Raw genomic sequence first — 22,257 nt, 5'->3', positions numbered from 1 at the left:
CTTTCTACCCCTGCAGTGACGTGTCGATGACTACACGTTTGTGTTTATATATCCATTCGACTCGAAAGTCAAGATACGCTTGATTTAAATATTTCATCATATTGCAAATACAGTCCCTGAGTTAGTGCTGAATGACGAGTAAACGTCTAATTTAGTTAGAAGGATAAATAGTATTCTCATTTTTTTTCGGAGTAACTTGAATGCTCAAACTAGCATTGATGATAAAAGCGTTCTATCACTAAACAAATTTCACTTTATCAGATTGACACATCATATGTTAGAGACGATGCGATACGGGGATAAATATCTATAAAAATTGACAATAAAATAAAAATTATATAATATTTTAATGAAACTTTTTGAGTGTTCGTAAAATAATGGTAAGAAAGTAAAAATTAAACAAATGTGAAGGTCTCTAACTCTCTCTTATAAATAGGAAAGAGTCATTTTTCTTCTATTGGTGAAAATAATTTTCTTCAAATTACTTTCGTATTGTGTTGAAAGTTCAAGTTTCCTTGTATAGTTTAGTCTGAATTTGTGTTTTCTTGTTTCCATAAATAGAACATCGATAATAGATTACATGTTACACAAAAGTTGAGAAAATTTACTCTTATTATACACTCTTTTTGATATTTTAATAGATATTTTGTACATGTTATTTTATCTCATTATTTCAAATCATGAGATGAAATCTTTAATTCTTCAAAAAATAGATTTGAAAATTTTATATCATGATTTCACATTTTTTCAAATACAAAAATTAGCCCACATTTTGTGAAAAAAATCCCACCATTTTACATCCTCCAACCGTTTATTTAATATGCAAACAAAAAATATCAAATTTTAAACATGAATATAACTATTATTCTCACCAGCATAAATATTGTTGGTTTACACAAAACTTTCTCATTTCCTTCACCTCTAATAACTTTTTACCAAATGCTATTTTTGTTGGTATATAAATATTATTCATGTTCAATTTTACTTTTTTATTGAACCAAAATTCAATCAATATACTCTTTTTTTTAGAATTGCTTTGTGACAATGCATTATGTGAGTTTTATGTTTATGAGCAAAATATATACTTAACTAAAAATTTCAAATTACACGTCTTCACAAAACTTCAACTTTATCTTATATGATTTCCAATTATATTATGATTTCATTTCACATGACCAAACGGTTTAAGAGGAACACAACTTTATATGGACGAAGACGTTGGAACTGAATGAAATTTGTTGCCCACCCAGCTAACTAGATGCAAATTGCAAACCCAGGAAGAAGTACTTCTCATCCTGTTAGCCAAGTCTTGATAGCATCTCATTAGGAAGAGAAAATTTTGAGATCACAATGTTGCAAACTTGGTTTTGTGTTAACATATATGTTCCTACTGCAATGCAGAGTTGCAGACAAAAACTTGAGATGATATTAAAGGTACCAATTTGTTCAGCGATAACATATTCACACGTCCAAACCATGAGTTCCTATCATTTATGCTACAACAATCATTTGTACGTAGTATAATTCTAGTCAACAGCGGATAGAACATTGCATTTGCTTAGTAATCACAAACTAAACTTTTGTCATTTCTTACGCTCAGTTTAATTCACGCCACTCCGTTTGACATATGCAATATCCAGTTTGTTTCCCATGTTGTCTTGAACCTGCGTGCCACGATGAGGAGTTTGTTGTATGGATGATCGGTCCATCACTATATTAACAGATGTCACCTTTAACTGATAGACGGTCTTCAGTTGCTCCAACAACTTCCAAGAATGCAAACTCAGAAACCAAAGCCAAGTGATCACTACCCAATTTCTGCGGCCCAGAAATTCAGATCAAAATTAGCTTAGAGAAGAAGTTAACACACAAAACATCTCAAGGAATATATCAAATGTAATGAGATCAAGGAGTGCTCTTATCCAGCTTACGAAATAAAAGTTTACTGGTTCACCATAAAGAAAAGATGTTGTGACTATGGTTCTTGATGGCTGAATCTATCCCAAATGTGCAATCAAGTATCAAGTCATTTGCATAATCTAAGACATTCTTATTAACAACATCAAGTTACTATGTCAGAAGAACAATACCTTGTAGGGAAGACCACCTGTTTTCTTCAAGACATTAATTGGTAAAGTATCTAAAACTTTTGTGGGTGCAAGACCATCAGAATACCTGCATGTGGTGGATTTTACTTTAGTGCTTACTCCCTTCAATCAAGTTAGCAGAAAAATATGAGTAGCAGTTGTAATCAACAGCATTAGTACCACAAATAATCAACAGTTCCCAGAAACTTCGAGTGGTAAGATGTGGCTAATGGTTCACCACTGTTATCCCTTGTTGTTAGAGGTCCCTAAGAAGAAGGAAGAGGTAGCGTCTGCCTAAGAGGAATACACAAAGAAATAAACATAAACTGTGGAGAGGAAGGACAAGCCGTACCTTCACCATCGCATAAGAACTATTTAGCTTCAAAGGGTGCATAGCTATGTGGGATTTAGGGGCGCCAATAGCAACATTTATCTCCTCGTCACTCCATCGAGAATTAAAAAATCTGAAGTCAATTGCATGCACACAACAGAATTCTTCATCAAAATCATATGATAATACAAATAATTTAGTTTTCTCACAAGTAAACCAATTGACATCAGAAATCTCAAAAATCAATGGATCAAGAATCAAACACACTTGACAATGTATGAAGGGCATTAATAGCTGAACCCAAATAAAATCAGCAACAACCAACATAAACAGTTGGAAGAGTTATACGTCTTTTCTTATTATTAAATATTTTTAAGCCTTATGTAAATGGGTAGTTAGTTTCATATCTCCATTTTTGTTATATTCTAGCAATGTGACAAAGTCTTATCCCCATAAACAAATTTGGTGATACAGTGAAGTTGACCATACAACACATTATAGTGAAGTTGAAAACTGAGAATGAGGATATAGAGAAGATGTCATGTTGTTAAAAAACACCACATTGTTTTCTCACAAAACAAAAACTGAAGCAACTTATGACCCCCCCTTAGGTTTTATGAACACTCTAGCTATCTGATTTAAAGGAGCACATAGACCTTCAAAAGACATAATAAGTACTGGAAGATCCTTGCTTCACCTGTCCATTAAAACAAACAAAATCCCCTTTTCTCTTCTAAGACCAAGAACTTGAGAGGGATGGCATCGTCTCTGACCAGATAACTCTTTTCGGTTATGTAGCATCAGATTGAGCTGCTATATCAAAAACAAAGCCTTTGAGAAGCAAACAATTCAACGAAAAAAGCATGCAGATCATATTACTTAAGAAGTACTTTAATATTGCATAAAGGATACTGAATTGGGATCTGGCGTATTACCTCGGATGATGACAAGAATTTGTAGATTGGACTCTGTCACAAGGGATAAACAAATAGGCATTGTTTCAGCAAGTAATTTTTAAAAATAGAAGTCAATAACATACTTCATAAAGATAAATTTCAGTTATTCACACCTGGGGAGTACTATTATAATCACCTGCAAGCACAATAGGTACATGGTCCCACTTTTCTGAAAGTATGTGTGCCCTTGATGAAAGAAAACGAATCTGAGAGGAAGAATATAAGTGATAAGTTACCACATGGTGACAAACTAAAGCAAATAGCAATCCTTGGTACCACACGTCAATCTGCATGGTGATGAAACAGGATTTGAAGTCCAAAAGAATAAAACTCACTCTATCCATGTGCCTAAGCAGTAAGAAACGATTTGATAAGTTGGTTTTTACATTTATTTTTCACTTGAATTTCCTAATAACCAAATAAGATGTACTCTTACAGTTTGGGACAATTTTGAAAGCAATTTGATCAGAAACTTCCATCAACAAATTCCAATATCCGAACAGATGATAAATTTAATTTCAATCAAGCAAATTTTTACAAATTAATAATAAGAGGAATTACTTTCTGACAGCTGTGAATTCCAAATAATTGTAGTGTTTATAACAACAATAACCATACGCAGTGTAATCCCACAAGTGGGGTTTGGGGAGGATGGTGTATATGCAACCTTAACCCAACTTTGCGAAGAAGATAGAGAGGATGTTTCCCATAGACCCTCGACTCAAGTAATGATAAGGTAAAAATCATCACAGTACATATTAATGATGCAATTTGGGAAGGCGGATGAGAGGTGATGATCTGGAAATTACACATCTTTTCTAAGGGTTCAATGCTCAAATAGGGAGAGGTGATGATCTGGAAATTAGACATCTTTTCTATGCAGATGATGCCCTGGTTTTTTGTGAAGCAGAAGTGGCACAAATCAGACACTTGAGAGCAATCCTTACAATATTTGAGGGCATTTCAGGGCTTCATGTTAACTGGTCGAAAAGTTTCCTCTTCCCAATTAATCAGGTAGACAATATACAAAGTCTAGCTGAGAATTTGGGATGTCAGATAGCTTCTCTGCCCACGAAGTACCTGGGGTTGCCTTTGGGGGCCAAAATAAGGAGTTGGAGGTATGGAATGAGGTGATGGAGAGATGTGAGAAAAGACTCTCAAGATGGAAAAGTCAGTACCTATCACTGGGGGGTAGGTTGACTCTCATCAAGTCAGTTTTAGATGGGTTACCTACCTACATGATGAGTCTATTTCCAATACCCAAGAGCATTGTGAAGAAAATCAACAGAATGAGAAGATCCTTCATTTGGCAAGGGAACAAAGAAAAGAAAGGCTACAACCTGGTGAAATGGGAGACACTCACTTTGAGCAGAAAACAAGGTGGCCTTGGCATGAGAAATCTTAGCATCCAGAATAATTGCTTGCTACAAAAATGGCTATGGAGATTTTGTACTGAAGATGGAGCCTTATGGAGAAGATTCATAGCAGGGAAATATGACTTGTTTAGCCAATGGACCACTGAGGAGGTGATGGGGTCGTTTGGATGCTGTGTGTGGAAGACCATCAGAAGGTTGTGGCCACAGTTCAATAACAATATTTATATTAGTGTGGGCAATGGTCTGAAAACAGATTTCTAGAATGAAATCTGGAAAGGGGATGATAGCCTGAGGAACTTATTCCCAAACCTCTACACCTTGAGCTTACAAAGATCTGCTACTGTTGCTCAAGTATGGAGCCAACAAGGGTGGAACTTAGTGTTCAGGAGGGCTTTGAATGACTGGGAAATTGAGGATGTGGCCAGGCTACAAGAGGTGCTAAACACCCCTCCAGCTATATCTCAAAGAAAGGATAAACCAATTTGGAAGTTACATAGCAAAGGAATGTTCACAGTCAAATCATGCTACTGGAGGATAAATGTCAATCAATCAGTGACTAAAAAATGGCCTTGGAAGCTAGTGTGGAAGACAAGAAGCCCATTAAAAGTAGCATGTTTTGTCTGGTAAGTCATGAGAAAAGCTTGCCTTACACATGAGGCATTACAAAAAAGGGGGATGCAGTTTTGCCCAAGATGCTTTATGTGTGAGCAGAAAGCAAAAGTAAATAATCATTTGTTCATTCACTGTAAAGCAGCTTCAAAATTGTGGAATATGTTTTTGTGTATACTAGAGGTTAGCTGGGTGATGCCAAAGACAACCATAGAGCTCCTTAATAGCTGGACAAGAATTGGCAACAGAGGGAAAAGTGAAGATTGGTGGAAGACTATACCAGCCTGTATATGGTGGACTCTATGGAAAGAAAGGAATGCTAGGTGTTTTGAAGGACAAAATGATAGTTTTCAGAAGATAGAAATGAAATGCTTAAGTCTTCTATTTTTTTGGTGTAAGCAAGAGTTGGTAGGGGAAAGCATAGAGATGGTCGATTTTAAAGGAAACTTGTAATTCCATATGGCTTTTTAAGGGTGTGCCCACCACCCTGTGGGATGTAAGTTTCCAATTCATCATCCCTTGGATGATGAATTTTTTGTGAATACAAAGTTACCCTTATCTCAAAAAAATATGTGGCTAAAGTGGCTAATTTTGGGGATAGAATGGCTAGCTGGTCGAATAGTTATGTGGTGGAGGGGAGACCCTCTTATAGGCTTTTCAAGAAGTTGAAGTTGCTTAAAAGCTGACATAAAGGTGTGGAATAAAGAGGTGTTTTGGGAGAGTAATATGAGGCTTTTCAAGAAGTTGACGTTGCTTAAAGCTGACATAAGGGTGTGGAAAAAAGAGGTGTTTTGGAAGAGTAAAAGTGAAAATGAGAAATTATGAATGAAGTGGGGGATTTGGAGAAGGTAGAAGTGGGGAGGGAGTTAGATAAGAGGGAGAAGGAGAGGAAAGAAAAGATTGAAAAGGGCGCTAGCTGATTGGCCTTGGCCCAAAAGGTTAGTTGGAGACAAAAATCTAGGGCATTATGGTTGATGGAGGCGGATTCTAGTACAAAAAAATTTCATAGGGCAACAACCTCAAATAGGAGAAGGAACTACATAGAGTCAGTGAAGATCAATAGGGTGAGTTATGCCAGAAATGTAGGGAAGGAGAAAGTAGAGGGGGCAATTGTAGACTTTCATGAACATTTGTTTGAAGAGGAACCAGAGTGGAGGCCTAATTTATTTTTTTGGGGCGGTGGTGGTTAGGGTTCATTCAAATCGGAGGAGAGGAGGGCGAGTGGCTAGGAAAGGCAATCGAGGAGGAGGTGAAAAGGGCGGTGCAGTGTTCTGCGGGTGACACAGTGTCGGGACCTGATGGTTCTCCTTGACTTTTTTCCAGCATTGCTGGAATATGGTCAAAACTGATGTGATGGATACTGTTGCTAAGTTTCATAAAAGATGTCAATTCAAAAATAGTTTGGCCTCGTTCACTGTGATCATTCCTAAATGGGAGGGAGCTACGAGCATGAAGGACTATAGACATATTAGTCTAGTGGGAAGCATCTTTAAAATCATCTCTAAGGTGCCTTCATTAGAATTCAGAAGGTGTTGGACGAAACTATTTTTGCATCGCAGAATGCTTTTGTTGAGGGTAAACAGATCTTGGATGCAACTTTAGTGGAAAACGTGGTGGTGGATTCAAGGAGAAAGCAAGGAGTGCCTGGTGTTTAGTGCAAACTTCATCTTCAAAACGCCAATAATCATGTGGACCAAAAATTCCTAGATTCCATTATTGCTTCAAATGGGATTTGGGGAAAAGTGGAGAAATTAGATATATTTTTGCATCTCTTCGGTGAGATTCTCTGTCGGTAAATGGTAATCCGTGTGGATTTTTTGAGAGCTTGAGGGGTTTGAGACAAGGGGTCCATGTATCTTCAATGTCGTTTATTCTAGTTATGGAAACTTTGAGCTGGATCTGTCTTGGGGGTTACTTCACACTTGAAGGGTTTCGATGCTGCGTTTGGGGTGTAGAGGACAGTTTCAATGACTCACTTGCTGTTTGTGGAATACTTTGGTTTTTTGTGAAGCAGTTGAGACCAAGTTGGATTATTTAGGCCAAGTCCTCACATGGTTTCAGGCAGTGTCATGCCTCAAAATCGACTTGACAAAGTGTGAAACTATTCTACTTGGAGAGGTAAATGACATTGGATCGCTTGCTAAAGTTCTGAATTGCAGGGTTGGACTTCCGATAACATGTATTATAGTGTCGTTAGCTGCGTCGAACAAGGATCATACAATGTTGAATCCCATTCTTTAGAGGGTTGAGAAGAAACTTGCAGGGTAGCACAAAAGATATTTGCCTAATGGCTTATTAAGAGCAGACTGTTGAGTATTCCCACTTACTACATGTCCTCGATTCGTGCTCTAATTTTTGGTTACTGAAAAGTTGGAAAAAATTCAAAGAAATTTCTTATGGGCTGCGGCAGGAAATTTCACTTGGTGCAGTAAGAGACTGTCACATCTCCTAAAAATGGGGAGGTCTACCACTAATTATCATATAAATGTTTTAAAATATTTTATTAATATAATATTAGATCAATTTAGTATTTTATTTAAACTTTATATTTATTATTTTTAAAACAAAGACAAATTTTATACATTCAAATGTTGAGAAAACAAACAGGATTAACTATTTAGTATTCAAATCTTACTACAACCTCTTATTTAAAAAGATGCAAAGGTCTTTAACAAGCCTTATTAGGCAACTGGAATAGGAAGTTCGGAGTGGTGATAGCTGATAAATATGGAATAGAAGGGGGTTGGAGAACTAGAAATATCACTTTGCCTTTTGGGTGTGGTTTGTGGAGGAATATTATGAAGGGATATAAGTATTTCTGGGAATATATCTCATTCATGGTCGGAGACAGAAAAACAGTAAATTTTCGGCACATCGAAAGAGGAGTTCCAAAGAATTTCCAGAATATCTTGTCAAAGAGACTTGACGGTACAACTAATTAGGGGGATACAAGGTGGAGAGATTTTATGGAACTTGAGATTTATAAAAGAATTTCAAGATTGGAGAGTGACCGAGTTTCAAAGATTGTTAGCCTAACTTCATAGATAAGTCAATCTGATTGATAAACCCGATGGTTGATGGTGGGACTTGGGAAATAATGGAATATTCTCTGTGAAGGCCTTCTACGAGAAGATTTTAGTTAGGAGGGAGCAAGCTTTCCCATGTAATGTAATATGGACTCCAAAGGTGCCATGAAAGATGTGTTTTTTCACTTGGCTAGCTGTTAGAGGGGTGATTTTGACAGCGGAAAATCTTAGTATGCAGAAGGTTGTTTGCATCAGTTGGTGTTACATGTGCAAGGAGGCGGACAATGATGTAGATCATCTTCTTCTACATTGTGGATTATCAATAATGCTATGGTGGGCTATGTTAAGATGGTTTGACACTCCATAAAGGATGTCAAAAACCGTGAAAGAGTTGATGTTTAGCAGAAAGAGCAGGAGAAGGAAGATAAAACAAAGTGTTTGGAATGTGGTCCCACTTTCATTAATGTCAGGACAGATTAAAGAAAACGATGCAATTGAAAGTCAGGACTGCCCTAAACGGCAGTTGAGCAAGGTAGGAGATATAAGAACTAAGAATTGGTCGAGCCAACCGGTGTTGCCAATCTAAGGATAAGTATTAAAATAGATCAAGAGTTAAATCATACCTGGTGTATTAAAGACGGAATAGATAAAAGACATGTATTTTTTATGGAATAATTATATTATAGGTCTAAAGTGTATTAAGGAGCACAATATTATGTGAGTTGTAACGTATGCACTATGAATTTAATGTAATTGGGCATAAAATTGTCGATATTATTTAAAGGAAATCTTAAAAATAACAATGAAAGAGATAAAGACGATGCCAAAAAATTGTAAGTAATTAGTTCAACAACTTCAATCAAGCTAATCAAGCTTAAAAAATAACAATAATTGTAACTAATTAGAGGTGTAAAATCATCTTAGGGAGATTTTTCTCTTAAATCACATTAGGAGAAGGGCCTCACCGAAGGGGTGTCAGGTAGCCAGCCTATCCTAATGAAAGCATTAGTAACTGCTTTCAAGGTTCAAACTTGTGGTCTATACACGAGGAAAACTTTACCGGTGATTCAAGGCTCCCCTTCCAAATTAAAATTATACATGTAAATAAATTAAATCATTGTTATTTTTTATTTATCTTTAGATTTTTTTTATGACAAAAATAAATAAAATAAATCTAAAGATAAATGAAAAATAACAATGATTTAATTTATTTACATATATTTAACAAAAATATATCTTTAGATTCAATTCAAAATTATAACTTTGCAATTGCAGTGGAAAAAAATAAGAAAGCAACTTTTGTTGGGAATCATGGTAATCACGTAATAGATTCACATTATATGAAAAGACTAAATAAACGTGACAAAACATTTGTCAAATAGACTCATAATATGAAAACAATAAATAAATATGACAATACACGTGACAAATAGACTCAAAAGATGAAAACATTAAAATAAAATAACAAACTATTTTAATTTACAGTTAGATTGAATTCAACATATTACTTTGCAATTGCAGTGGAATAAATAAGAAGGCAACTTTTGTTGGGAGTCATGGTGATCACGTAATAAATTCACATAATATGAAAACACTTAATAAACATAGCAATACACGTGACAAATAGTCATAATATGATAACAATAAATAAACGTGACGATACACGTGACAAGAATAGACTTCTGATAAGAAAACATTAAATAGACATTACAATACTCGTGACAATTACACTCACCCACCTACTATAAATTACCCAAGTGTTCCTCTTAACATTGCTCAGACTTGTTCAACAAAACATCTTATTTTCTTCTTTGTATTAGTTTCTTTAGCAATGGAAAATGAGGCCAAAAGAGGTAAGCAAAAGATTGAAATGAAGTTGATCGAATCTGAGAAAGCACGCGCTGTAAGCTTCTCAAAAAGAAAAAATACACTATTCCAGCAAGCAAATAAGCTTGCAACTATGTCCGGAGCGGATGTTGGTGTTCTACTTTTTTCACCAAGTGGAAAACCATGCTCCAATGGCTCCACAAGTATTGAGGAAATAATTGATAAATATTTCAAAGTGAAACTAGAGGAAAGCCAACATGTTTATGTTGAGGGTAAATCAAATGGTTTTGAGGTGTTGGAAGATTTCCATAAAGAATTAGAAGCACTGGAGGAGAAAGAGAAAAAACGTAAACTAATGTATAAGATTATGCACCCTGGCTTAGAAATACCTCAAGATAAACACATGGTGGAGCAAAAGCTGGCAATGAAGTTGCGGCTGAAGAAAGTTCTAGAAGAAACAAAAAGTGCTATTCTGACCGAGCATCTCAAGATTGATTTAAATGTTGCTCGTGAGCCAGAAGAGGATGAGAGTTCAGAAACTCGTAATTATCATGAAGTTGGTAACTGAAGTTCTTGAAATTAGAGCTATGCTTGGAGAAGACTTTACCAGGGATCGAGTTTTCTAAATGATCAATTATTGCCTTTTTTTATTAAGTCATCTATTTATATGAGATTTTAAACCACAAAATAAAAGTTTATGGAGTTCTTATGTCATTAATTTATTTATTTTAATTTTTCATTTGTAGTCTTTAATGATGCTTTATGTTGTCTAGATTGGTAAATCAATTGAAATCTTTTATTGAACTAGTGAACAAAGTGAAAGTGATGGATCAAAGAAAACCCTCATACACTCATTGATTTTCTTTTATGTTCCATATCCAGCAATGTTAGTGCATTTACATTTTACATCAAGGCTTGCTCAATGAGATGGTGAAATCTTTGTAATATGTGTTTATCAAATATCTATTGACTTTATTAGCATATTTAGGATTCCAAGAGAAATTGAGTCTGATTTTTCAACCCAATCCAAGTATGTAAGGGAATAAAGTACATTATTTCTTTTATCGGGAGCACAAACAAATGGGTTCCTTTCTTGTATGTTACAAAATAAATTTCACTCAGTTACATTAGCCTTAGAGAATACTTTCCAGGTTCCACTTATTTCTTTTCTAGCTCCAATTTTGTGCAACCTCAATTACTACATTAGCAATGTAGGTATTTACTGATTAAAGTCAAAACTATTGCTTCAAAGTAAGGCCTAATTTGTTTGCACTTAATGAAGGTCTTAATCTTAATCAATCAAATCTGAGTCATTAAGTCTGTTTGTTTTGTTTTCCAGATCTGAATCTTCATCATTCAGTGCGTTTGTTTTTCTTATTTTACAACCACTTAATGGGTATGAATAATTTTGTATGATTAGGATTTATAACCAAGTCTTAATATCATTAAGACGTCTATTTAAAAAATTCATCACTACTCTATCTACCTTCACCCACAACCATCATTTTAGCCACAACTACCACAATCATCTATCACCACCACCTACCATCCACAACAACCATCCTCAGCATAACCACAACCACCATTACCGCCAATCACCAAAATTAATTATCATCACCATTAGACATTATTTGCAATCACCACTACCAACCATTATTACATTCATTATTCACTATCGATAATTACCATATTAGTTAACATTAAATACCGATAATAGCCATCATCATTTATCATCACCATTAGATATCAATATCATTCACTACCAATTATCAACCACCACCATCAACACCTATAGTTAATCACTACTGCCAACCATTATATTTTTTTATGACAAGGTAAAATCGTAGCCGCTACTCTTTTGGTGCGCATAAGGTAAAACCCCCGCTCCTATGCAATAGCTCACAAACCACACATGAGAGGTAACCCGCACTAGGCAAGCCTGATGCGATGAGCTTGACCCAGAAGGCAAACCCCTTGCTTTCGTTAGCAAGGAGTTTCGAACTTGAGACCTCTAACAAGAAAATCTCAAGCCCAAATCACTACTACCAACCATTAAATCATACCACAATCACAATCATCATTCAACACCATCCCAAATCGATACACACAGTCATCATCGTTAGCCATCACTACCACTAATTGTCATATAAATGTTTTAAAATATTTGATTAATATAATATTAGATCAATTAAGTATTTTATTTAAACTTTATATTTATTATTTTTAAAACAAAGACAAATTTTATACATTCAAATGTTGAGAAAACAAGCAGGGTTAACTATTTAGTATTCAAATCTTACAACAACCTCTTAATATTCAGATGTGTATTCATATTTAGACCTATAAATCTTAATGCACATCTTAATTTTAGATGTGTATTTAGATTTAGAGGTCTTAATCTTAATGAAAACAAATAAGGCCTAAGTGATTCATGTATAACAATCTCTAAATTATTAATGACCATAACAATCTTTAAATTATAACAATCAGGTGCAAATGTATTTTGCATTACTAAACCATGCATTGGAAACACACAATTTAGGCTTAAAACACAACAACAAATTGTGGTATGGAGATTTGTTGTTAAGAGATGAGTTTTCAAGCATTATCAAGGTTTCTAGTTAAAGTGAGGTGATAATCCAACAAATTAGGGGGACACAAGGGTGAGATACTTTCTAAAATTTGAGGTTTTAAGAGGGATTTCCAAGATTGGAAAGTGAAGGATTTTCAATGATTGTTAGCTTTATTCCATCGGCATTGTGAGCCAGTTGGAAGACCCGATTCTATGAGATGGAAGTTAGGGAACAAAGGCGTTTTTTCTGTCCTTTTAGTTTTACGAGAAGCGCTTGATGAGGGCAGAAATGTTTCCCGTAAAGTCGATTTGGATTCCTAAGGTGCCAAGGAAGGTGTGCGTTTTCTCATGGTTAGCTGTTAGAGGGGTGATTATGACGGAGGAAAACCTAAGGAAAAGAAAGGTTGTTTTTATCAACTAGCGTTACTAATGCAAGAAGGCGGAAAAAGAGGTAGATGAGCTTTTACTACAGCTGACTACAAGACTATGGTGGCATATGTTAAGTTGGTTTGGTATGTCTTGGGTGATGTCAAAGTCTGTCAAGGATCTGTTGTTTAGCTGGAAAGCTGGAAGAAGCAGGAGGAAGAAGGGCATGGAAAATTATTCCTCTGACTTTGATGTGGATCACTTGGAGAGAGTGAAATATGAGGGCTTTTGAACGGGTAGAATTGAGTTTTGGGCAGTTGAGCAGTAGTCTCTGGTCCCTTATTTACTTTTGTTGCACCCATGTAGTTCCAGGATGTTTAGAGGATTGGGTATCTTTTGTAGAGAACCATATCTTTTGCAGGTTCTTTAGTTTTTGGTATCCTACTTGTCTACGGCCAATTTTTGGCCTTTGATTTATGAACTGATATTTTGTTTACCTGATAATAAAAAAAAAAACTTAGAAAACAGGATCTTACTTGACCAAGCTTAACATCTCCACGGTTTGGATTATATAACACATGAATGTTCCCAACTACGAGCCTCCTTGACTTGGCTTCACGCGTCTGTCTGTACCAGACAAAGTTAGACATACAAAATCAAATGGGATATGACTAAATAAGAATGAAACTGTGATTGTCTAGACAAATCACCCTGGAAATCAGAAGAAATCTTCAGTTCAGAATAAATAGAGACATGCTTTCTGATATCAGCTTAATCAAATGCTACCTGCACATGTTTTTATTGGGACAGAACTTGACCTACTAGAAGTGATCCGCATATTTATGCAAGAAGGAAGTCATGGATACGAGGTCATTTAAGCCATTGGCCATCATATACGCATGTTCTGAAGAACTTGACGCTCGATGAGCTTTAGATTAATCATTTTGTACTAGTTAAATGCTCATATTTAGGTAGTTGGCCAGTTTCTCGCATATTTTCCAGTTTAGTTTGGTTCTCTCTTTTTAGCCTCATATCTCCTTTTACATATTTGTACCCACCCAGCTTAATATCCAAATTTTGAGCATTCTTTCATCACTCACTGATCCCATTAGGCTAGATGAGATTACAGAACATAAGAAAAGAAGTTTGCAATTCACAACTACTACCTCAAAAACAGAGAGTTGAGCAACATTATCCCGAAGCCCATGCTGCCTAAATTCAACGCTTTCACCCTCTAACAACTGAAACCTGGCATGAGCAAGTATTCATTTCAGTCCAAACAAGTATCAAGATACTAACTGGAAGGTACAACTTTTACTTCTTGCTCTTACTTATCAACCTTCCAAAACATAGCACAACCATCAACAGAACCACCAGTGCGCCTCTACATGTTTAAGTAACGCATTTAAATATTTTTCTAAGAGCAAGAAGTATAATGAATGATAATACTACAATTTTCCTTCTTTTTTTAACTGGTGGGAGGCCATGGTGGATATAGACCTTATAGGAGCCGAGATATCCAGATTTCTCCAAAATGTTTAGTAGATCATAGTACTTGTCCACCTCCTACTCATATCACATTAATAAATTTCTTCAATTAGTTTCATCTCCAAAGCATAGACATAGATAAAACTACCAGTAACCAAAAGGGCAATTGTTAATTACTTGTAGGCAAATTATATCAGGATTCAATCCAAGGAGCTCTTCACAAATAACTCTTCTACGGTGGTCCCAATCTAAGTAAGTTGGGAGAACATTTCTATATAGATCTCCGTGATTCGAAACATTCCTATCTCCCAAAATGTTGTACGAAACAACTGTAAACCTTTCCTCTGCACCAATATTTCATAATCTAATTCAAACTTCAGAGTTGCCCAAAAAAAAAAAACTTAACCAAATTTAGGGACTGACCTTGATGTTTGCCACCGGGAAGAGCATCCCCTTGCACCCAATGCCGGACGATTTCCGGTGCTTGACTGATACCTCCGCGACGTTCCGGTTTGTACCAACGCCGGCTGTAGGAAGCCGTCGGCGAAGAGGTGTTGTTACGATGGAAGCTCACACTGCACATGTTGAATATAGGCCGAAAGTTGAGGCAGGCAGCGTTCGTAATGAGCCTGGGAGTGGTCAGCCACGAGGAACCGGCTCTACAGCAGCAGCCCATTGCATGAGTTGCAGAGTAAGTGGTCAGTATGAATCCACTGATATCTTAAGCGCCACAGTGACGAAAGGTCGTAAGGAGACCACGGCATAGACAAGGGAGACTCGTTTTCTTTTGAGGAAATTTTAAAAAAGTAGCTATAATTTGCTTAATTTATTTGAAGCTACATATTATAACAATAAATTTAAGGTTTTAATTAATTTGAAGTTACATATTATAATACGAAATGTTAAGGTTATTACGATAACACACATAGATAAGGGGACTCGTTTTCTTTTGGGGAAATTTAAAAAAAGTAGCTAAAATTTACTTAATTAATTTGAAGCTAAATGTTATAACAAAAAACATCAAGGTTATTATGAGACCACACATAGATTAAGGAGACTTTTTTTTTTCTTACGAAATTTCAAAAATTAGTTATAATTTGCTAAATTAATTTGAAGCTATATATTATAACAAGGAGCGGCACAATGACGAAAAGTCGTTACGAGACCACACTTAGGAGGGTCATTTTCTTTTGAGAAAAAAATCAAAAACTAGCTATAATTTACTTAATTAATTTGAAGCTACATGTTAAAACAAGAAGAGAGATGAGTGAGTTGTGGGAGAAAGAAAAAAGACATAATTAATTTATATATCTGATTAATAATTATATTATGAATATAATTAATATAATAATTGATTTGTAAAAAAAATTGGTTACTAAAAAGGGAAAGACACGTCAAGATTGAATCCCAAAAGTATATTTAACAGGAAATGTGAAAAAAATTGAATTAATTAAAAACATCAAAAATATCTTTTTAGAACTCGAAAATTGGATCACCCAAAATTACATCAAATAAAGAAAAAAAAAAGGTAGATAAAAAGTAACACAAACCATAAAAACTTGACTTCTCAATATGAGTTTTCATTAAAAAAAAAAAACTTTACAATTTTGTTGAAACTAACAATATTTTGATTAGAAAAAAAAATGCTCACTTATGATAAATTTAAGGAATCAAAACTAATCAAATATATTTTCTTGAGGAACTATTTTAAGCTTATACAAACATGAATTATTTCTGTTAATTACATTAAACTAAAAAGATCAAAATATTTATAATCATATACTCAATATAATTTCACAAGTGAGATATAAAAAATAAAGAGTGTATGCAGACATTATCAAAGATAGAAAAGTTATTTTAGAAATATGCTCAATTTGAGTGTATTAAATCAAAATAATTATTTAAAAAAAAATGAAATAAAAACACATGAAAATTGATAAGAAAAGCAATATAAAATTATTCAAAAAAAAATAATAATAACAAAATAATATAATAACCAAAACACAATAACGATACATGTTAACAACTAACAAGTATTAAGATAAGAAAAGAAGGAAAGGGTTGTGATTTCACAAAAACTGATACGTGTCTATTTTCCATATGTGTGAAGGACTTGAATCTTGATCGACTGTTTATAGTACCAACCACTCATTTAATTTTATTTCTTATTTATCAGTTAGTACTATATATAAATTTTCAGGTGAAAAAAAAAAAGAGAACAAATTTGTGATAGACTATAAAATCAGAGATCAGTGGTAGTAGTAGTAGTGTTGTGCGTGTGTGGTGGGAGGTGAGAGAGATATAGAGAGAGAGGAGTTATGGTCATGGAGACTGCTATTTGTGGCCGAGTTGCTCTTTCTCCTCATCAAATCTTCCAACCTCAACCTGGTAAACCCATCTTCCTCTCTCTATTCCTCTGTATTGTATAAGTTAATTGATTGATTCTTGAATCCTTATTGTTGATTCACCAAGAATTGCTTGTTCTTTTGAGAGGTTGTGGCTATTTAACTGCAATAGTTTGCTTTCTTGAATGTTTCTATTTGAAATTTATGGATTATTCTTGCTTGCCTGAAATGGGGTTCGTTAATTCTTGGCTTTCAATTTCTCTTATGTGCATTTAGAGTGAAAAACAGAGAAAAAGTTACCGTCATTGATCTGGATTTGAAAACCCTGATGTCTAGTGATTACCCCAAACTAAGAGCGACCAGAAACACAATACAGGAAAAAGAGTATCAATTGGGGGCTCTGTGTGTGTGGGGGGGGGGGGGTGGTTGGTGTAGAGATAAGGTTCTTTATGCTATTCTTCACACTTGAGGGTCTATCAGAAACAAACTCTCCACCTCCACCTTCACAAGGTAGGGGTAAGGCTGCATAACACCACCCTACCTAGACCCTACTTGTGGGATTACACTGGATATGTTGTTCTTATTCTTCTTCCTGTAACATTCATAATAGCTTAAAGTAAGAGTAAAATTGAACATTGAACTTTTACTGGGCAGAAATGGGCTGTTTTCTTCACTGAAAAGGACCAAAATTTGTGAGAGAACTATGAGAGTCCAAGTTGAAGATATGATTGTTTATCTGCATCTTTCGCTGGTCGACCAGTCATGGTTACCTAGTCATTAGTATTTTGTGAACTGGTGATCATTCTTCCATTTGAAACCAGTAAAGTTTCGAAGTTGGTCCATGAAAAATGTAATGGTTTCGAGATATCATGGATTTAATGAATATTAGCAGTGTTGTGCGTGTGTGGTTGGAGGTAAGAGAAATTTATAGAGAGAGAGAGGAGGTATGGTCATGGAGACTGCCATTTGTGGCCGAGTCGCACTTTCTCCCCATCAAATCTTCCAACCAAAACCTGGTAAACCCATCTTTCTCACTATTGGATATGTTAACTGTTAATCTTTATTGTTGTTTCACCAAGAATTGCTTGTTCTTTTGAGAGATTGTGGCTATTTAATTGGAATAGTTTGCTTTCTTGAATGTTTCTGTGTGAAATTTATGTACTCCCTCTTTTTAAAAAAGAATGTCCCAATTTCATTTTTAGTATGTTTCAAAAAGAATGACCCCTTTCCTTTTTTGGCAACAATTTAACTTTAACTTTCCACGTGGCATGTTTAAAGCCACAAGATAAAAGGGTATTTTGGTACATTTGACATAACTTTAATTTAGAACCACAAGATTAAAAAGTCTTCTTTCTTTTCTTAAACTCCGTTCCATGTCAAATTAGGCCATTCTTTTTTAAACGGAGGGAGTATTATCCTTGCTTGCCTGAGATGGGGTTCGTGAATTCTTGGCTTTCAATTTCTCTTATGTGCATTTAGAGTTAAAAACAGAGAAAAAGTTACGGTCTTTGAAAACCCTGATGTCTAGTGATTACCCCAAAGTAATAGTGACCATACACACAATACACGAAAAAGAGTGTCAATTGGAGGTTGTGTGTGTGTTGGGGTGGGTGGGGGCTGTAGAGACAAGGCTCTTTACGCTATTCTTCCATTTGAAACATTCAAGGGTCTATCGGAAACAACTTCTATACCTTCACAAGATAGGAGTAAGGCATCATACATGCCACCCTACTTAGACTCCACTTGTGGAATTGCACTGCGTATGTTGTTCTTGAAACATTCACAATAACTTAAAGTAAAGAGTAAAATTGAACTTTGAACTTTTACTGGGGCAGAAATGGGGGTGTTTTCTTCACTGAAAAGGACCGAAATTTGTGAGAGAACTATGAGAGTCCAAGTTGAAGAGATGATTGGTTATCTGCATCTTTGGCTGGTCGACCAAATCACGTTACCTAGTCATTAGTATTCTTAGAAACTGTTGATCGTTCTTCCATTCAAAACTAGTTAAGTTTCGAAGTTGATCCAAGAGAGATGTATTGGTTTCGAGATATCATGGATTTAATGAATACTATTTACTAGAGCATTAATTGAAACACGTAATTGTAATTTTGAATCTGAGCCTGTCAACGCACTTAGTAGTAGATAAAAACCTTTCTAATTCGGTCACTGAGAAGTCGGACGACTCTTCAGTAACCCAGAGTGATTACTCTGTATCAAATGTATATATAACTAGAATATGTGTACATAAGTTGGAGAATTCATGGACTGCCACTGTATTCTTCATGAATTTTGACTCACGTATGTTTGTAACTTGGTATAAGATTGAATTGTCGGCTTATGTGATACAGGAGATAAGAAACCTCGCCAAAAACAATGGACAAATCGGAATGCTTTAATGGCAATGTCTATAGCAGGATCAGGCAAAGGTGGTGGGTTGTTGGAGAAGCCTGTTATAGAGAAAACAACTCCTGGGCGTGAATCTGAGTTTGACTTGAGGTATGGATTCCTCAATTGTGAAGTATGTGTTGTTTCAACTAACTCAGGTTCTAAAGGCTTTACTGTTCTTTCGAACACGAGTCTGAAACTTTTTGATTCTGCTCTTGCACGTTTACGTGTCTCCGCCAAGTGACATCTCAACTACTTCCAAAATTAAGAGTACTTTGTCTATTCTTTTCTGTTTCTTATCTGTGAAAAGTAGAGTTGATTGGAATCATCCTCATACGTAGACAGCTAATAGATTGGTGGATCATAATAATAACATATTATCTACCTCTGAGGTAGAGATATGGTTTGCATACACTCTACCCTCCCTAGAACCCAGTTTGTGGGACTACACTGCGTATGTTGTTGTTGACGTTGTTGTTGTCATAAGAATATTATAGAGTTAGACATAGAATTGAAGTTAAGTAATACCAAGTCCAATCATGTCCACGTCAGATCATTGCCTTCTCTTTGTAGACCCTTTTCCAAAGTGAATAGGAAGATATTTTATTCTTTCTTCTGTATGTGCGGTTGATAAAAGGAAGCACCCAATACCCATATATACAACTACACATAATTTTTCATTCTTCAGTTGCTATATTTCTTGTTTGGTGGACCTGTTACTGTTCCCTTTCCTGGACTATATTTTCCGTAGTGAAAGAAAAGTAGTAACTACCCTGAAATACTCTCTACTGATGTGGTTACTGGGCAGTTATTTGTCAATTGAACGAGGTCATTCCATCCTGTCTTTCCAAATCCAGAATAAGTCTTTTAATGCTTCATTCTCCTACACTGTACTTTGTCGTTGCAAACTGGCTGACTGTCAAACTCCAACCACTGCGCCATCCAGATTCCAGCCTCATCTATACTAAACTATTTAATCACTTGTTCTTCTACCTTACACAGAGACAACCTAATAATTCCGAAGTCCCAATTTCCACTGGGAGAAAACCACAGCTCAGGTGATACCATTCATGACTCCAATCAACAGAATCCTTGTGTTTTCAAATGGAGAAATGAATTTCCAACTCCCTCCGCTAAATTCCATGGTGTACCTGCTACCTCCCACCAACATAGGTATAGGATAACGGTGTCCACAAAGACTTGGACTGATTGTAAGAAATCACCTAGTTTTTTTCGTTGCTGGTGCAATTTGATCCTGAGACCTCATGGTTATCAACTCACTTCATTGGCCACTAGACCTCATCCGTTGGTGCATATTGCTTGATTGTTGTTTAGGTGATGTATAAGTACTTTGTACAACACTACTAAGGTGGAAAATGGGAAATGATAGAGGAGAACAAAAATTGGCAGCAATTAAAGGGTATAGGTGGATAGCAGGAACAGAGCAAGGGTTTTCAAATAATGTTGATTCTTGTAAAGATTGAGGAAAAGGGCAATCTATCTAGGATCATAAACCTGAAGTATTTTCTTTAGGCAAAATATATCTCACCCTAAGAAGAGAGGTGATGTTTATTTGTTTACTTAGTCATGGATAAGTTAGGCAAGAGTTGACTATTGATCACGCCCCAAAGTAGACCAGAAAGTTTCATTTTGATGAGCTGCCTATCAAGAAAACTGCCTGTGGATAACTGCTAATATTCCTTTACTTTCTGGGTTTCTGTTGAAAATGATACAAGTTGTGAGGTTGAAATGCAACAGTTAATAAACTTTCTATAAAGAACAAATGCAATGACTAGTACTCTACTGTCACAAGTCATAACTGTTGTCTTCCTTTTCCAGAAAATCAAGGAAAATGTCCCCACCCTAATGCAATGACTAATACTCTACTATCACAACTTGTGTCTTCCTTTTTTAGAAAATCAAGGAAAATGTCCCCACCCTATCGCGTGATGCTGCACAATGACAATTTCAACAAGAGGGAATATGTTGTTCAAGTACTCATGAAGGTTATACCAGGGATGACGGTCGACAATGCTGTTAATATCATGCAAGAGGCACATCACAATGGTCTGGCAGTGGTGATAATTTGTGCTCAAGCTGATGCAGAAGAACATTGCACACAGTTAAGAGGCAATGGTTTGCTGAGCTCCATCGAGCCTGCCAGTGGAGGTTGTTAAAGAAAATGAACCTGATGGGTGAATTCTTCAGAAGAAGCAGCCTAACCCCGCATAGATATTGTACATAAATGTTGAGAATGGCATAGTACCTCGTTACCTCCAGTCTGTTGAGCTCGAAGTCGAACATATTACTGTAAACAATGTCAGCACCAGAGACTGCTGAGTTTGTTATACTAGAAATGTATCAATCAATCAACTATTCCTCAATTCGAAGTAGTATGGTCAATCCCAAATATGAATCGACTATTTCTATTATGTTCTATCCAAGTCAAATCATTTTTGCCTTTACTAAATAATTTGCCTTTTTATGGCAAATGAGAGGTTCTCGTAATTGCGCACACTTATTCCTGCATAGATAAGTTGTTCTATGGTTTTACATTGGTTTATTTAAATACATAATCTAATTTTAATTTTCTTTAATATTTAATCAGGTAACTAATACTTATTAAACTTATTTTAGCATGATTTAGAACTTTTAAATTATGATCATTTTCATTATGACTAATTTGCAATATTTGTTTTACGTGACTTCATTATTATTATTTTTTTGTTGGATATTTTAGTATCATTACTCATATAATATTTTATGTTATTTTCTTAAGAAACACCTTAGATAGTTGTATTTTGGAAGGACTAAAGAAATATTTGAAGTACAAGTAAATTATACTTTACCGGAAAAACCCGAAAAAACCCAAAAATCTGAAAAATCCCG

At 35.4% G+C, this 22,257-nt stretch overlaps 2 protein-coding genes across 4 annotated transcripts; one reads left to right on the top strand and one right to left on the bottom strand.

Moving 5' to 3' along the window:
• Positions 1-1,460: 1,460 nt before the first annotated feature.
• Positions 1,461-15,406, bottom strand: LOC125832494 (carbon catabolite repressor protein 4 homolog 3). 2 transcript variants are annotated; one of them, XM_049511647.1, is made up of 13 exons: positions 15,062-15,406; positions 14,816-14,982; positions 14,651-14,716; positions 14,482-14,534; positions 14,317-14,398; positions 13,687-13,773; positions 3,488-3,580; positions 3,354-3,386; positions 3,116-3,231; positions 2,440-2,551; positions 2,268-2,353; positions 2,091-2,175; positions 1,461-1,818 (listed from the first exon to the last, which is right to left on the bottom strand). In XM_049511647.1, exons 1-13 carry the CDS (start codon positions 15,312-15,314, stop codon positions 1,717-1,719), a joined length of 1,335 nt encoding a protein of 444 aa, XP_049367604.1. In that variant the 5' UTR covers positions 15,315-15,406; the 3' UTR covers positions 1,461-1,716. The 2 variants fall into 2 exon arrangements, with proteins under 2 accessions (XP_049367604.1, XP_049367605.1); XM_049511648.1 differs by having other exon boundaries at positions 3,116-3,228.
• A 1,417-nt stretch (positions 15,407-16,823) lies between these two features.
• On the top strand, positions 16,824-21,761 carry LOC125832493 (ATP-dependent Clp protease adapter protein CLPS1, chloroplastic). Of its 2 annotated transcripts, XM_049511646.1 has the most exons (4): positions 16,916-16,953; positions 17,925-17,999; positions 19,332-19,479; positions 21,284-21,761. In XM_049511646.1, exons 2-4 carry the CDS (start codon positions 17,930-17,932, stop codon positions 21,543-21,545), a joined length of 480 nt encoding a protein of 159 aa, XP_049367603.1. In that variant the 5' UTR covers positions 16,916-16,953; positions 17,925-17,929; the 3' UTR covers positions 21,546-21,761. The 2 variants fall into 2 exon arrangements, with proteins under 2 accessions (XP_049367602.1, XP_049367603.1); XM_049511645.1 differs by lacking the exon at positions 17,925-17,999 and having other exon boundaries at positions 16,824-17,026.
• Positions 21,762-22,257: the final 496 nt, after the last annotated feature.

Source organism: Solanum verrucosum, unplaced genomic scaffold, assembly GCF_900185275.1.
Source record: "Solanum verrucosum unplaced genomic scaffold, falcon-dt-bn FXZP01000009.1, whole genome shotgun sequence".
Classification (NCBI taxonomy): Eukaryota; Viridiplantae; Streptophyta; class Magnoliopsida; order Solanales; family Solanaceae; genus Solanum; species Solanum verrucosum.
Note: the sequence above shows the minus strand (reverse complement) of the source record. Positions and strands in the feature narration are given on the sequence as shown.